The sequence below is a fragment of the Hydractinia symbiolongicarpus genome, chromosome 10 (assembly GCF_029227915.1).
Source record: "Hydractinia symbiolongicarpus strain clone_291-10 chromosome 10, HSymV2.1, whole genome shotgun sequence".
Classification (NCBI taxonomy): domain Eukaryota; kingdom Metazoa; phylum Cnidaria; class Hydrozoa; order Anthoathecata; family Hydractiniidae; genus Hydractinia; species Hydractinia symbiolongicarpus.
In genome coordinates, this window is record NC_079884.1 from 22248498 (window position 1) to 22265156 (window position 16659).

Genomic DNA, 16659 nt, shown 5'->3' on the forward strand with positions numbered 1-16659 from the left:
CTCTTTCTCTCTTTTAGTAAATTTCTTGACTTTCTTAGATATGACATTTTCTCGCTTAAAGTCTCAAAAAATCACAAGATAAAAATATTTGAAGAGTATATACCATATTTTATTTTGTACCGTGCGATAAATACAAGACAAATGTTGGGAATAGTTTTCTCGAATTTGTGGTTCCAAATACGCTTTTCTTAAAAATCAGCTGGAAATGTAGCCAGGAGACACAGCAGAATCACCCTAAGGGAAGAAATTATTTGCGGAAGAAATGTGTGCGGGATTTATTTTTGCGGATGAATGACCCAAAAATGGCATATTTTGCGGAATAAATTTTTGCAAATAGCGACCTCAAAGAGATATTGCGGAAGAAATTTTTGTAGATGCAAGAAATTTGGTAAATCGAAAGTCGGGAAAAGCCGAATTTAGTAACTAAGTGTATGAAAAACATCCGATTTATGGAATATCATCTCTCTATTGTTCATCAAAATATTCAAAAAAGAATACTAAGCTGTAACAAATGTAAGATCAAATATCGTCACTGAAAATAATATTTCTACATGTATGGTCAAGCTAAAGAAAAGTCTAAAGAAAGAGCGTCTCTTGGTTTCATTTTATCACAATCAGAGAAGAATTACAACAAATCAATATTTCAAATTATAATACTCCTGCATGCTTTTTATTCGGAGAACATTAACTCACTCAACTAATTAAATCAACATGTTGAACAAATGTGTTCAAAACGTAAACGCCTTTTTGCAATTTGCAACTTCCAGAGAAAAATTTTTATTATAAAATTTATTTAAAAAAAACTCGAATGATGTCGAAGAATTATAAATATATACGAAAAACTGCTAGGTAATATAGTCCAGAAGACTTTCTTACCCTGAGATCGCCATTTTAACTTTTTTAACAAGCCGGTAGACGACAAAATTTCATTAGGGACCTCATGATGAAACAAGGACACGGGGCCACCTACGACGAAATTCAATGCGCATGTAGAGATCAGGACAGGCTAAACTCTTTTTTTAACGGTTTGTTGTCAGTTTCACAATTTTTCCGATTATTAATAGTAGCCATATTTGTTTTATTTTATTTTACATTGAAACGTTGTTGAAGAAAACCCCCGTTTTTGTTTACTAAAGTCCCTATTTCTGGTTCCAGGACGAAAACAGAAACGACTAACCGATACACGAGGAGTGTATCGGTTTAGTAAACGAACGTAAAAAATTAATTTTCGAAAAATTAACAAAAAAAACAAAAATTAATTCCCTTAAGGTACTTAGTACCTATGACGAGTTCGCATAATCTGTCCATGTATTAAGGACCGCTACTAGAGTATTTCCGACCGTCTTCTTTCATATCAAAATGAAAAAAATTCCTAGGAACGAGGGTGGGTATTGCTGTACATCGTTGCCAGATTCCAGCAGACGTGCATTAAGTCACTCAATAAAAAAACCCTGCTCGTTTATTCAATAACAGATATTAAAATAAATTTAATGTCATTAAACACAACCTACGCTCTCCGAAAAACGTTTACATTTGATGTGAAAGTTTCAATAAATCCTACCCAATGTTTTTGCAAATGTCATACAATTTCAACAAAACAGCTAGTTTTAAAAATAACTTTCAAATTAAAAAAAATAATTTTTTTGTTTGTAAATTTTGTTTCACTCTTTCAAATTTAAAATTAGCAATTCTAGATGCCCAGAACACGCATTGAAATCAACAACAAAATTGTTTATGATACCAATACCATTACAGTATGTCAACTGTAAGAACGGCTAGAAATTTGTTTGGGTACTCACATATCAAGGTACTCTTTTCTCTCATTATCTTTTCACAAAAATGTTGCTATTGGAAATTATATTCACATAATTTGTGGTTAAGACACTATTTGCTGTTGTTATGTAGTAAAAACGAAGAAACTCGGTGCAACGGACGGGTTTTAAAGGGATGAAGGCAACAATATTATTATTCCATTTTTTTTTAAAACTGATTAAAAAAGTACAAATAACTTTATTTCGAAATACAGGGGGCTACAAAATAATGCTGAATTCAATAAATACTTGCTCGAACGAGTCGCTCCTACGTATAAATCAGCAGCAAAAAAAGTGATTACTGTGCAAAATAATTTAATCCGTCAAAAAAATCAAAATCATTGTCATCGGTAATTCTTTTAAAACGTCAATTCCTTTGTTTATTTTACTCATTAAAGAAAATAAAAAGTTAATAACGTTTAACGTCATTCGCGCATTTACGTCATACAAAGCACACAATATGCACATGAATATTTTGAAAATTGATCTGTTTGCAAGGACAAAAAAAAATATGGTGCAAATACGTTAACGGCACTCATTCATAAATAAAATGTTTTTATGACAACTAATTGCTTCTAAAGTAATAATATATAGTATATACTATACTAGATAGTATAGTATAGAATAAAAATAAATAATTTGCTAAATATAGATACAGTTCTTTTATTTTTTAGGAGCATATGATATAATGTACATTTATATGATAAAAAACAATTTTTAAAAAAATAATAATACTTTGAAAATACTGTGCATAGTAAGCATCGGTTCTAAAAACTTTTTAAAAAAAACACAAACATCCTCCTCTATTGCCACGCAATCATTGTCCAAATCTGATAAATCAACTATGAACCAAAGGAGTTTTTTTCATGGTTATCAGGGTTTAAGTTAAAGTAACACTTTAACAAAACATCTAATTTAGTTCAGCATAAAATCAATTATATTTCTAATAATTTCTTTATCAGTTTGCAGCTGACAATTTTCCACCAGAGAAAACGGGCTGTTCATTGAGCCATTCTCATGTGTATGCAGAGAGAGAAATGAATGTAACTTCTTGTAGCGGTGCATTAAATCGAATTTCAACGCGATTTGAAGCTTTCGGACACAAATCGGGCACAGCAGTAATGGCTGCACATCTACATTCAAAATAGATGCAGTGGCATTCAAAGTACATGTGTAATATTGACAGTGTCTCATCCCCAAAACATGACAAATTTCATGAGATATGACCTAGAATAAATAAATAAGAACCATACGTGAGAAACCATGTAACAGTTTATAACATTTACACTTTACACAAAACATTGAACTATCACTTGACTTGTTAAAGTCAGTCTATGTCAAAAAAAAATTCTGATCAATCTACTTTTTGTATTGCGCCACACATATTTTTCAAGGACAATGAAAAAAGCAAAAATTACCCGAAAAAGTCTTCTTAACAACCGGCAGTCAATTTGAAATTCACAACCAGGTGGTAATGCAGACCTAATAAGGTTATCATGCTCAGGTTCCCTACCAACTGATGCAGTAGACTGACATGGCTGTAGATCTTGACAGGTATCCCATTCAAGGTTATCTTCACTATCGCAGTCACTTAGAGTGGTTGAATTTTGATGCCTCACTTTATTGTTTACATCTACCATAGAAATGTCTGATACAATACTTATAACTGACTTTTCATCTGTTGGAAAGTAAATATCTGCCTGACCTTGCAAGCTTGATTCTGAAAGTGAAGACAATGAATGGCTGGGTGAGCGCTTTTCTAAGAATGAATAAACCTTATCGGACAACTTCTGAAGTTTGGGACCTGTTGGTGAATTCTGTCTGGCTATAGGACTGGACAAAGTGCGAGGCTTCACAACAGATGACATGCAGTTGTGTTCGTCAAAGTCATCTGTGCGATACTTCGCTTCTTCCTTTTCATTGGATGTGATGTAAACATATGACGAAGAAGTTAATCCTTCTTCTTGCCTGTCATATTTATTTAGACTATCTGCAATTTCAATAGATGGTTCAATTACAAAATCATTCTCCCATTCTTTCATTTTTGCCTCTTTTTCTTTGAATTTATAGTAATGTCCGAAGCTAAATGCCACTGTCCCATTATTAAAAGAAGCCTCTGCCAATATGTGATTTAAATCTTTATCAGGATAAAAATCAAACCAGCTTATGCCACAAACACAAAATGCATCTTTTGGACGAATATTTTTAAGAAATACATTGATATCTAAAAAGAAATATAATAATAAGGCAAAATAAAAAGGTGAAATTAACTTTAAAAATTCCAACAACTTATGACTTTGTTGTTACCTGGTTTAAATCATATACCTTGAAAATCATACTGCTTAAATTCGTGCATAGTATAGACAACCCATTTATGAATAATTACATTTTTAAGATGGATTTGTTACTTTTTTATTGCAACTTTCAAAAAAGGAAATATTTTTCAGTATTCTTTTTGACAGTAAAACATGTTGTGGTATGTTTGTTTTGACAAGGAAACAAAGACAACACAAGGAGCTATATACTTGGTAAAAAAAGCTATGTTACTTGCTCTCCCTCCATTTGTAAATTTTAGTTAGTTATTACCTTGTATACTATCTATATATGAAAAATAAATACTACTACTACTACTATTTAGGAAGGTAATTAATACTTATAGATGCGTAGTTTAAAGAACAACTTTTGAGTATCATATAAAACCTGCAACACAGATAGATAGATAGATAGATAGATATTTTATTTATCAATAGCAGTTATATATATACAATTAAAATTAAAAGAAAATAAATATAAAGAAAAAGAAAATAAATATCATAATTAGTCAGGGTAACAAAATTAAAATATATAATGCTATTGAAGGGAGACCATACCTAATAGCATAAAGCTAAGGCAAAGGGTATGGCCACCCTTGGACAATTACAGTAAACGATACGAGACGCACAAAACAACACACACATAAAAGTGGGTCAAATGATAAACAACCATGCGGGAAACAAATGGCCAAGTCTGACAATTCAGGAAGGATTAGTAAGAGGAAACAAAGTACTTTTTCAGATCACTTCTAAGATTAAAATAATCAAGGGAGACAAATTTTCTAGTCATTAAAGACTGCAATTTATTCCAGGAATTAATGGCATTAAATCTAATTGAGTTTTTACCAAAAGAAATAGTATTAAAGGTAGGGAGATTGATCAAACCAATTTTCTCTGCCCGAGTGCCTTGAGCATGGGTGAAGTCAACCGCAAATGTATTAAGGATAGAAGCAGGCAATTTTTCATGAAATAGTTTATGTAAAAATAGAATATTGTGACATTTGACAATATCAGAGAATTTGAGGAGCTCAAGATTACCATACAGGTGACTGGATGATGCTCTTCGAGATTCAAAAGACATGAGTCTAATAGCAAAATTTTGCAAAACAGTAATACGATTAACATCAAGACTGTTTGGCTGACCCCAAATTTGATTACAATATTGCAAGTGTGAATGAAAAATGGCATAGTAAACTAGAATAAGAACATTTAAAGGCACAAAGTGACGAAGTTTAGCTAAAGATACAGTGAGTAGGTGCATAATTTTTTCTGTACGTATTCTAAAGTTTAACCAGGAGGGACATTCAAGCCCTTGAAAACAATTATATTTACCTGGCAAGAATAACTGTTTTTGCTTTGATTTTTGATGAAAGCGAGTTTGACATTTAATTTCTCTGTGATCGATCTTTTCATCCATGAACACAATACACATACCAGGAAAAAAAGCTTCTGTAAATATCTTTAAACATTCTTTCAGATGTAAAATTAAATTATTCTCAAAAAAATAGTCAGGAAAAGGTCCAATTAGACATATATAAATTTTATGTTTCCTACTTCTAGCAAATTTTGTGAATGAAGTATATTTATTGCGAGTAAAATAACTTTCCCATTCAGAAACGCTTTGCCTGCTTTCTGCATTGACATGTGAACCATTTGCATTATTATGAGGTGCTACAGGTTGAGGAGCATACGTCGGAAACAAATTGTTTATTTTAAGATCATAAAACTTCTTTTCTGCAGCTTGGAGATTCTTTAACTTTTTATCCATTTTTATCACTAAAAATAAAAGTCATATATAAAGCTAGCTTGGTATACAGCTAGTTTGTTAGTTACACAAAATATCTAGCAAGGAAAAGCTTGTACGACATAACAAATAATAATAAATCAACTAGGATTTATTATTATTTGTTATGTCGTACAAGCTTTTCCTTGCTTATCCTTAAATCCACAATTAAAAAATGGTGCTGCTTCGCTATCTACATAAAAACATATAACGACTTATGTCCTATGGTTTCCAGAAAATATATTTTTATGGTTTGGCAAATGTAGCTACAATAATAGAATAATGCATGACTATGAGCACTCCAGTCTGTTCTGTCAACAGCGTATCGAAAATGAAAACCGAAACCAAAATAGGAGGGGTAGGAGTAGCTTGCGGAGCGCAGCCCAATTGTCCTCATAAAGGCTCAGGACCAGGAAAAGGAGCTATGACACCCGGAGAAGTTAAATAGCACGGACACACGGGCTTGCGAAAAGCTTGCATTTATTTACGACTTTATAGCTGCGATGTTGCACACGAAGCTTAGGGAAACTACTTTTTGTCAGCTAATTAGGTGCCACTTTTTGAGAAATGTCCGTTAATTAGAGAGTCGACTGTATTGGAAGTTGTTGAAAGAAATGCTAAAAATTCCGTTGTAATTCTTTAGGTAGAGTTAGTTACGATCAGTTTAAACTGACATTATAAAAAGGATAAAAAATTGGTAATTTTTTTGCATATGTTTAAACAAGCCACATTTTTTAAAAGGTGGTTGTGTTCATCTTTATCAATTTAAACCGGCGAAAGTGGCCGTTATTCTTACTCGTCACGCCGGAAATAAGCATAAGCGTAGATGAGCCCTGGGGACAAGGTGGACAAGTACATCAGACTTGAGAGAAAAAAGAACAATTTCTTTAATTGAGAGCTAAATTTTCATCGTGTAACATCTGCAACATCGCCGAAATATTTACCAATACCCTATTTTATTAAGAACCAGGAAATTTAGCTTCTAACATCGATCCAGGCCCTGGGATCGAGGTTGTTTAGTTTCAACCCGAAGTGTTTTTTTATCACATGTGCAGTTTTAAACTGAATATACTTTTGTTTTTAATATCACAACAACTGAATCTGCGAAATATTTTGCCGTTAAAAGTTATTTGTTAGTGTTCTTTTAGTAAAAAGGAAACTCAGTAAGTATTTTAAAAATATTACCACTTATCTGGTTCAGTCATCGTCATTGAATAATATAAATATTAACATGTCATGAACAAGCGAGTTTATTCTAGGCTACGTTTCGACAGCTACAGCTGTCATCGACGGACAATCATCGGAACCATCTTTGGCTATTTATTATTTGAAAAGATAATTAGAGGATCGAAATTAACCAATCAGATCACAGCAATTAAAGTAATTAACTTTTTCACGGACCCAGAAGGAAGAAATAAATTGATTAAAATCTTTCCTTTTTCTAAAAGTTCGCTTTATGTTACGTTTCTTTTTCTAAAAGTTCGCTTTTTTGTTACGTTTGTCCCGAACCATTTTTTGCACTTTTTTCCTAAATGTTCGCTTTCCGAAGTACGGGTAACCATTTCTGGAAGTTGATAGGAAATACTATTGATATGAGTATTTCTGTCTATACTATTTATGGTTTATTTTACTTTTCTTGCTGTCCAACCAAACTCTCGGCCATAAAGGCCAGACTCCTCTTCTGGTAATGTCTAAAGTATTCTCTTTTCCCTTTCAGAAAATAATGAATTCAAGTTCAAAAATTTATTTTAAATTTTTTTGTTTTTTAATACGTGTTGTTGACATATCAGAACATAAAAAATTTTCGCTACTTATAAATCAACTTCCACCGACTAATCATATAAAAACGTTTCCGCCCTTAAAGTAGCTCTACTGGTTGAGATGTTGCATGTGGTAGTTTTACCAAGCCATTTAGGGTTAAAAATGTTTGTGGCAGTCATTCTCGACCACAGAGCTCTTTGAGATAGAGTTTATCTCAAAGAGCTCTGACGACGAGACGAGAATGTGTGGCAGTCAGTTTGCCGTTTTGAATATTTTAAATAATTTTCCATATTTAGTGACTACATTTATGCTCACTAAACAGCAATTGCATGTGTAATCAGCACAACTAGACAAATATGTCGAGAACCAATAAAGATTTTCCGAAAAATAGAACAATTCCTGGATAATAAAAACGTTTCATATGAGCCCAACTTATTTCTTCGCGGGAGTGAGCTTTAAATTCATTCGGCCTAAAATATTGCTAGTTGGAGAGGAGTTTTAAAACAGTCTGGCGCGAAATAGACATCCATAAAATGATTCAGGGAAACGAACTTCAGAATCAGTGTGCTAAGCATTTATTCATGACAAACTCTTAAGATTTGTTAGAAAATAGATTTACTGTCCGCAAAGCTTTATCTCAAGAGCTTCAAGGATAAGAATGTCACCAACCTCGTCCCCCACGCTTTTTAATTGTTTTTTAAACGAGACGGCAGCACAAGTCCCAAAAACAGAAAGAAAACACACCCTAGGATTGGGATTAAAATGTCACGTACACCTGGAAAGTGAAAGCGTCAATGCAAACTAATATTCAACAAGCATGGTGTAAACTAAAAATTTAATTCACCCTGAATAACAATTTTGATATTGATATTGAAGACGGCCATTATTCATACCAACCTCGTTCCCAGCGCCTCTTGTCTCGAATAAGAAATTGTACACGATTTTGCAGAAACCATAATCCTGGCCGGAGCAGAGAGGAATATATCGCGGAAATTTCTCAAATTCTGACTCTGATCCTGCGTATATTTATCTTTTATATGTTTTTCCTTTATGCAGTCTAATTTCAATGTTTGCTTTGTTATTTTTTTCCCCCAGATTTGCGCGTTTTCTTATCCTCAGGGTTTGCTGCCTGATGATGACAAGGCCGTCAACGGCGTCGCCCGTCGTCCTCTCCAGGCATGCTTCCATGCTTTTTTTTGTGCATTGTTTACATCGCATTTTCCTTCGCAACATGGCAAGAAGGTAAACAGTGACTAACAGAGTATTTGATAAATGAAACTTTGAATAAATGCGTGGACAAATCTGCAGTGTAGCATCACTATATGCACAATAATCTTTAGGTTTAACAAGGCTATCAATTTTCTCAAATTACTGGCTCTCGTAATAGCAGTACATGCTGGTGTGAGAAGTGGTCTGAGACACCCAAGTTAACACTCTATTTACACAGAAATTGAGGCCATCGTGCCCCCATATGGATGGTATGGAGCATCGGGTCTTGCAAATAAGGGCATATCATGAAACCTGTCTGATTGTTGTTTTTTCTTTACTGCAAAGCACAACAATAACATTCTGATGCGCCATCATATTTGTGGCACAATTCTTCTGCAGGCTTCTTCGATTTACAGGTTGAGAAGTTTATGAACAGTGTCCATACGCACAGCAGCTTTCTACTCATATCCCCTTCCCATATATCCCATATGTCAATCTCATGTTGCTTAGTTTCACCATGAATAACTTTTTTGATGCTGCATTGTCACCTAACACGAGATTAACCCACAAGACTGGCATCATAAGGATTGTAAACTGTTCTGTTCTCAAGTTTCTATCCTGATGTTTCTGCTTGTTGATTCTGTCCGGTTGAAGCCTTTTCCAATACCTTACATACCCGCAGTACTCACCTGGACCCTTGTTTTGTTTTTTTTAATGGGGACTTTGTCACTAGAAAATTAGTCTCTGCTTTTTTTAAAATTAGTGTCAAAAATGGCTAGATCTCAACATGCATAGCTTTCAAATTGGCGGGGCATTCTCAGCAGCATCTTGTGGTATTCTAGACTATGCCATTAAGATCTAAGGCACTGCTCTAGCAATTGCTATCAGAAATACATTCACCTTTCTAATAAAGTACTTTCTAAGGCATGAGGGCATTTAGGTTATGGCTTGGGAACCACTCATAATATAATATCTGGCAACCAAAATGTGCATACTCTTTGGTAATTACCCTCTTTGCCTTGGGCAAGCATTTTAGTGTGATTATCATGTTATAATTAGTGGCAACACATGTTATCTGTTCTGCCTTTATTGATTCCCTAAATTTATGACTACTATCCATTCGAATGATGTTGTATAGGTATGTTACTAAGAAACCAAAACAAACAATAACCAACCACATTTATTTAACTTTTAAATGGTCTTTTGCTTTCATAAAAAATAAAAACATCTTGAGGTATTTGTGATTATAACAATCATGCTTAAGGTAGGTATATGACAAAATACACGCTAAAATTGCTTTTATGATGTCCAGGCCTGTGATATTTAATTCTTGAATAAGTCTATTTAAGGACCGTCTCAAAATTTTTGTACGTAGGTCATATATAATTCATATAAAAAACTGCGTATCGATTTATTAAATCTTTCGTATTATTTTATTTTTAATACCAACTTTTTCGTATCATCAAAATTACAAGTTTATAAAGTTCGTATCATTTAAAATAAAGTTTGTATGTAGTTCGTATCATTTTTAAAGAAGTTCGTATAAAAATTTGCTTATACGAAGTTCGTTTATTATAATTGGACTATTATCTATAGTCTTTATATTGAAATTTTTCAACAATTATAAAGTTTCGTTATACGAACTTTGTTTATTTTAATTGTTTAAAAATTATGAAAAAGGGAACGTAGAAACGAAAAGATCGCCGTGGATTGTTTAAAAATCATGAAAATGGCATCGTAGAAGCTAACAGATTACCGTAGATTGTCTAAAAATCATGAAAAGGGATCGAGTTAAGCAAAAAGATCGCCATAGATTGTGTAAAAATCATCAAAACAGGATCTTAGAAAGCAAAAAGATTGCAGTAGATCGTTTAGAAATCATCAAAACGATATCGTAGAAGCTAAGAGATCGCTGTAGATTGTGTAGATTGAACTTATGAATACACAATTTTGCTAGTTTTTTCAAAGAAATCAACCTCATATATTTTACTTCTTTTATTTCTGGTTTCGTTTATAGTTCGCATCATTTCTTTTTGGTTTTAAAAATTTTTTGTTTAATTCTTTTGTTTCTGGTTTCGTATTGAATTAATTATGCGCAATTATGCCAGTACTTTTGAAGTTCGTTTCAAGATCGTATAGCAATTTACTTCGTTCAAAGTTTGTATCATTTAATTTTGTATGATAAAGAAACTTTGTTTAATTTCATATCATGCATTAAGAAAGTTTGTATAAACTTTGTTTATATTTTTTTTTTTAAACGAAGCACTTCGTATGACATTCGTTTCACGAAACGAAGTACTTCGTAGTGTTCGTATAATTATACAAAAAAACGGTACGACATTTGAGACGATTCCTTACACAAAATAAACTTTGAATGTATGAATTTAGTTTAGACCTGAAAACAGCATGCTCAATCCTGTTTCAGGGGCGTGTGGAGGTGTGCCAGTGTGATGGCACACCTTAGAATGGCAAGACTGGATTATGAAACCAATATTATTAATCTTATCTTACTCAACAACTCCTTCCTTTTTCCTTTTCAACCTTCTTCCAAATATCCTATTCAACTATCTCACCATCTTCAACTCTCTCACTACCTTTTATTCTTTCACCATCTTTGACTCTCTCATCTGTACAATGTATATTATTTAATGTATATTATTTTACTCACAAGTTTTGATATAGTTTATTTATAAAACTTGATTGTTTTCCCTGTTTGTTTTTTTTGTAGAATGAACACAAATGACCTTATATCACCTTGGCAAACTGAGTGGAATAAAAATGAATCCATATTTGCACTGCATAATAATACAAAAGCACATAATACAAAGTCCAAAGTAAAGAAGAAAAACTACTCTGGTGCAAACATGCCAACAGACTCGAATGGTGATGCATTTCAACATTATATTGATACTTGCCAATATATGGAAGAATATCGACAGCGTAAATTACAACACGTGGACTTAAATAAAAATGTTACTGTTGATACTGGTGGTGAAGTGGCTGCAATATGTAACAAAATTTTTATTGATTTAAAATATAGAGAGGAAACCCCTACTGTTCGTTTTGAAGGATCAATTGGCAATGATATGCTATCTGGTTATCGATTAGGAGTTCAAAAAGAAAGTAAATTATCTTCGAAGTATGTACAAAAAGAAAGGTATATATAAATTTCTATTGAATAATATAAATATTATCATTTCATAAACAAAAACAAGTTAAAATGATGTTGGATTTTTTATAGAGTTTAAAAAGTTGTTTAGTGAGTCTTGTTGTCAAAATAATTTCCATTTAAATTTTTTCAGATTCAGTCGTGCTGCATAAATTAGGATTTCATATTTAAGGAATCGTAAATTTTGTTTGTTGTCAGTTTTTAGACCTGTTCATTGTGCTCCCCAATTTAAAAGTTTAACTGATCTTAGAGATATACATTAGTTGACTGTCCTCACACAAAAAAATTTTCTATTTTAGAAGAAATGGAGTGAAGCGTCAGTCTTGCAGAGTAAGTGTGATGTCTATTAAAACTATTTTTTTTACCCTAGTGTATTTTATTTGTGCTTGTTGTAAGGAAGTTGGAATAAAAAGTATTTTAAGTCCAGAAATATTTCTTTAAACTTGGTAATTTGCTGCAAATCAACAATAATATTAAATACAAAAATATATTTCAATACACATCAAACACATTTTAAATATAGTGACATCAAAAGCTGCCATTTTTAAAAAGAAAAATATTGTGGCTTTAACGCCTGTTCTCTCTAGTGTATAAGAAGTAGCATATTTTTGTAGCATATCTATTAATAGTAGAAATGGCTTTTTATCCCAATAACAAAAAATAAATTACAAAGAAACTGCAAATAGATATTAAATAGAATTTTATTGAAAGAAACAGACCAAGAAAAGAGAAGGCACAGTAAAAAATAAAAAATGTATTGAAAATCAATAATTGGAGGAAAACATGAATGTTTCATGGGAAATGAAAAAAGAGTGTCATTGTAGTACAACGTCATTATTGATTTTCTTCTTCACACTTCTTGCATTGTAATATGCTATGACATTTTATAAATACGTTAAAGGGGCTACGAAACGAGCTGTTGATTTTTTACTTCGGTGACTAACATGAAAGTCGACAAGGAATCACCATGACAAAAGACATGGTGTCACACCAAAATTTTTTTGACTATTCTAAAGCTAACAGAATTGTCAAGGAATCTTATTTACAAAATAATGTCAAAATAATTAATCTCGTTAGTTTACGGGACAATGCTGGGTCATCTAGCTATTTTCATATAATAGGTTACTTCTAGAAACTCCATGAAACTCTTGAAAATTAATTACAATCTTTGAAAAACTCCTGAAAAATAATTGACCTAAAACAGAGCAACAAAACTCACTTTTGATTGCACACGATGTTAATTTTTCCTTTATCTGCGACCATTGCTGCATTTTCTTCAAAAAGGTAACTTCTGGTTCACTGCAACAGTATATTCATTTTGTGTAAGCTGATTGTTGATAACTTGTTTATTTGATTTGTTTTTATAATGGTTCTTTTCTTCATCTTGCGTTTATCCATCGAGAACGCTTCAGAGTTAAAGTGTAAATGATTTTTTTGTTTTTCTGAAAACAAATTTGATTTCAGGCAATGCAACGTCATATAAGATGGTGACAGAATGGTTGCAAAAAGAACAAAAAAATTGTTTCTATGTAATTCCAGGCTGACGTTATGTTGTTTTTATAGTCTGTAATGACATTTAGGATGAGAACGTTGTTTTGGCAAAATCTTAGTTTCAATTTTCTTATGAAATAGTTTCTTAAGAAAAAACTTGTATTTCTTGCTTCAGTTGCACACCAAGCGTGAAACAGATGCAGCTATGAAGCAAGCTTCAACGTTAGCTCCATGCTTCATGCTTGTTTCACTTGCTTTAGTCTTGCTTAAATCAGCCTGCAACTGCTTCATAGGTATGACACAGGCTATAGAGACTGCTTTCAGAATGATGTATTCTATGCACAAAAGACTGAAGTCGACTAATGCAATATAGCATTGATAAAATGAAAGTTTACCAGAAATAAATAGACGCTGCTTTAAGAAAGTGAAACATCACACTCATTTAAGTCACTCGAAACGAATATAGTGGGTGATTCATTTAAGTTGTTTTTGATTTCTCATTTAGCCATAAGTTAACCTGCTTTTATATTCCAAACAGATCACGTGTCTCTTTGTTACTCTGGTTCCACTTTCGTAGCAACCAGGGTAGCCGAGCAGAAAGGGGGGGGGGGGGGTGCGAACAGCCTTCCATCTAATAATTTTGCCATTTTTTTTTTTATCCACAAACGCCATCACGGCTAACAATAACTATTTGTAATCATAAAATTAAATTTTTTTGCATCGTTTTTACACCATTTAAACCCTTAAATTTGCAAAATTTTCCAACCCCCAGGGCAATCCATGCCCCAGTGGGAGGCACTAAGAATTAAAATAATGTTGTTGTTCTCAATAAGAAGTCGATCTTCTTCAGAGTTTGTATTTTGTACGAAGTTGTACTACCTTTTTGAGATTTACGAAATAATTGGAACAGCGTGATATTGGTGTTGAAACCGAAGTAGTTTTTCACACTTTACATTTACTACCATATGCACGCTACTTGTTATACTTTCTGCGCCGTTTGAATTTATATTTACGTGACGTTCGTCTTTAAACTTATTGTTGTTGCACTTTCGTTTTTAACATTTTCTTCTTCTACTGTGATCTATCATCTTGTCACCTTTATCCTGTTGGGCGTTTCTTTATTTTTTGAAGTCAGTTTTACTCTGCTACTTTTGTTTTATTGTTTTTTATGAATTTAGTGACATTGTCCGCATAAAACGACTTTTTATGCATAAAACAGTTTTATATGTAAAGAATATTTTGATGTTGATTAAAGAATTTCCAGACTTGCAATATCTCTATAATTTATTGTAATGATAATTTTCTTCAATCTTCAATCTTTTTGTCTTTCAGGTAATACAAAAAATCGCGTCAAAAGAAAAAGCCGTTCTAAGTTTACCGAAATGTGACAGTGTGTGTATGCCGAATAATAGCGCTAAGTCTTTAACTTCAGAAAACATACTCTCATGTTTCAAACTTAGCAAATTATTGTTAGAACCTGGATTAAATGCTCCTCGAAACGTTAAGAAGTCGCCAAACTTGAAACCAGATACATTATCAAAGACTAGTAAATTACGTTCTTCTGAAGAAACAAAACTATCAACGAAAATAACGAATGGGGAACAGTATGACGATTATAGTGAGCTCGTCAAGAGAATGTTGGAACGCAACGAGCAAAGGAATGAAGACAAAACACAATCTGAGAAGACAAACAAAACCAATTTATCTCCTTTTTATTTAATGGCGACTACATAGGATAAATTAAAGTTGCATTTCACCTCTGATTGGTTCCCTTTATTTTGTTGCAGTTCTTTATCTTGATTCAATTTTTTTCACCTTTTTTATAAGTCAGGGAATATCAAAAGTAGGTCAAAATACCAGGGATAAATCGGGGAATTCGGGAACCTTGATTGTCCGAGTGCAAATGTAATTATGACATGAAAATGTTTTTTGTTTTAAGCAATTTATGTGGAGAAGTGAAGAAATTATTGTTTTAGTTATGAAAATCTGAAGGGGTTTACATTTTTTTCATATTTATATATATGTGCGTATAAAAAACCTTTTCTCGACTAATATTTGTAAATTTTGGTCGACTTGTGATGCATTTTTGCTATTAAAAATTATTTTTGTCAATTTCATAGATTATCTGATTGAAAATTATTTATGGTATATTGTATTGTAATAAAGTATATATATATTTTTAAAATATAGATTGGATGCCACAGTTATCGAAATTAGTGTCATCTTTACCATGTTTCCGCAAACTGTATAATTATAGTTCTTTTTCGTTATCTTTTTCTGCTAAAAAATATACTTTACATTCTCAGGACCTCGTCGTAACAAACTTTGTTAAGGACCCGACCACGCTTCAGCAAAAATAAATAATAAATCCAGCAACAACTTTGCCATTTTTACCTTTATGTAAATCTCTTCGCACTCTCGTATCTATAACCATCTTCATACAAAATAAAGTATTGTGGAAGTCCCTTACTTACGTTTTTGCAAAAATGCCTTGCGTGAACACACACATGAAACGATTGAGAATTCCATAGACAACAACGTCACACCGTTGCGAAGTGATTCCTTTAATTATTATGTAGTTTGTAGTAACATACATCAATTTAAACTGTTAAATCCTTATTCTAGTTCTATGTTGTGCCGTGTTAATAATAGCTTGTTTTAATTCTTCTTTTTTCGGGAAATTAGCGTGAGGATTATTTGACTATTATAATGAGGAAATGGAGAACAGGCTCAGGGTTGCAGGCTAAAAATTGTAGATGCTACTTTTGGTATGTATAGAAACCAATTTCTAATATTTTCCATTTTGTCAAATCAAAACAAATTAAGTCGTGCTACCCTACTAAAGATTCGTCAAGTCCGAGCAAAACATTCGTAATCAATGGAACAGTAACATCCAATATTCGATCAATTGCGAACAATTTTTGCTCTTTTTTCACCTAAGTTGGTTCAAGTCTCATGAAATCATCAATAACCAACTTTACTTGGAAATTGTTCAACATACGTAATTATATGCGCACGATTAATAAAAGGAATGTATCATTTAAATTCCAACCAGTGACAATTAATCAGGTGAATAGAGTACTAAAATCGGTTAAAACGGCTAAAGCTGCTGGTATTGACACT

General features: G+C 32.5%; 2 protein-coding genes across 2 annotated transcripts; one reads left to right on the forward strand and one right to left on the reverse strand.

The window, feature by feature from the left end:
- Window positions 1–1962: 1962 nt before the first annotated feature.
- Window positions 1963–5956, reverse strand: LOC130612328 (archaemetzincin-2-like). The gene is made up of 3 exons (XM_057433635.1): window positions 5456–5956; window positions 3230–4035; window positions 1963–3038 (listed from the first exon to the last, which is right to left on the reverse strand). The coding sequence occupies exons 1-3, from the start codon at window positions 5889–5891 to the stop codon at window positions 2727–2729; spliced, it is 1554 nt and encodes a 517-aa protein (XP_057289618.1). The 5' UTR covers window positions 5892–5956; the 3' UTR covers window positions 1963–2726.
- A 2707-nt stretch (window positions 5957–8663) lies between these two features.
- Window positions 8664–15844, forward strand: LOC130612350 (uncharacterized). Its single transcript, XM_057433655.1, has 4 exons — window positions 8664–8909; window positions 11605–12033; window positions 12345–12375; window positions 14869–15844. Exons 1-4 carry the CDS (start codon window positions 8734–8736, stop codon window positions 15268–15270), a joined length of 1038 nt encoding a protein of 345 aa, XP_057289638.1. The 5' UTR covers window positions 8664–8733; the 3' UTR covers window positions 15271–15844.
- Window positions 15845–16659: the final 815 nt, after the last annotated feature.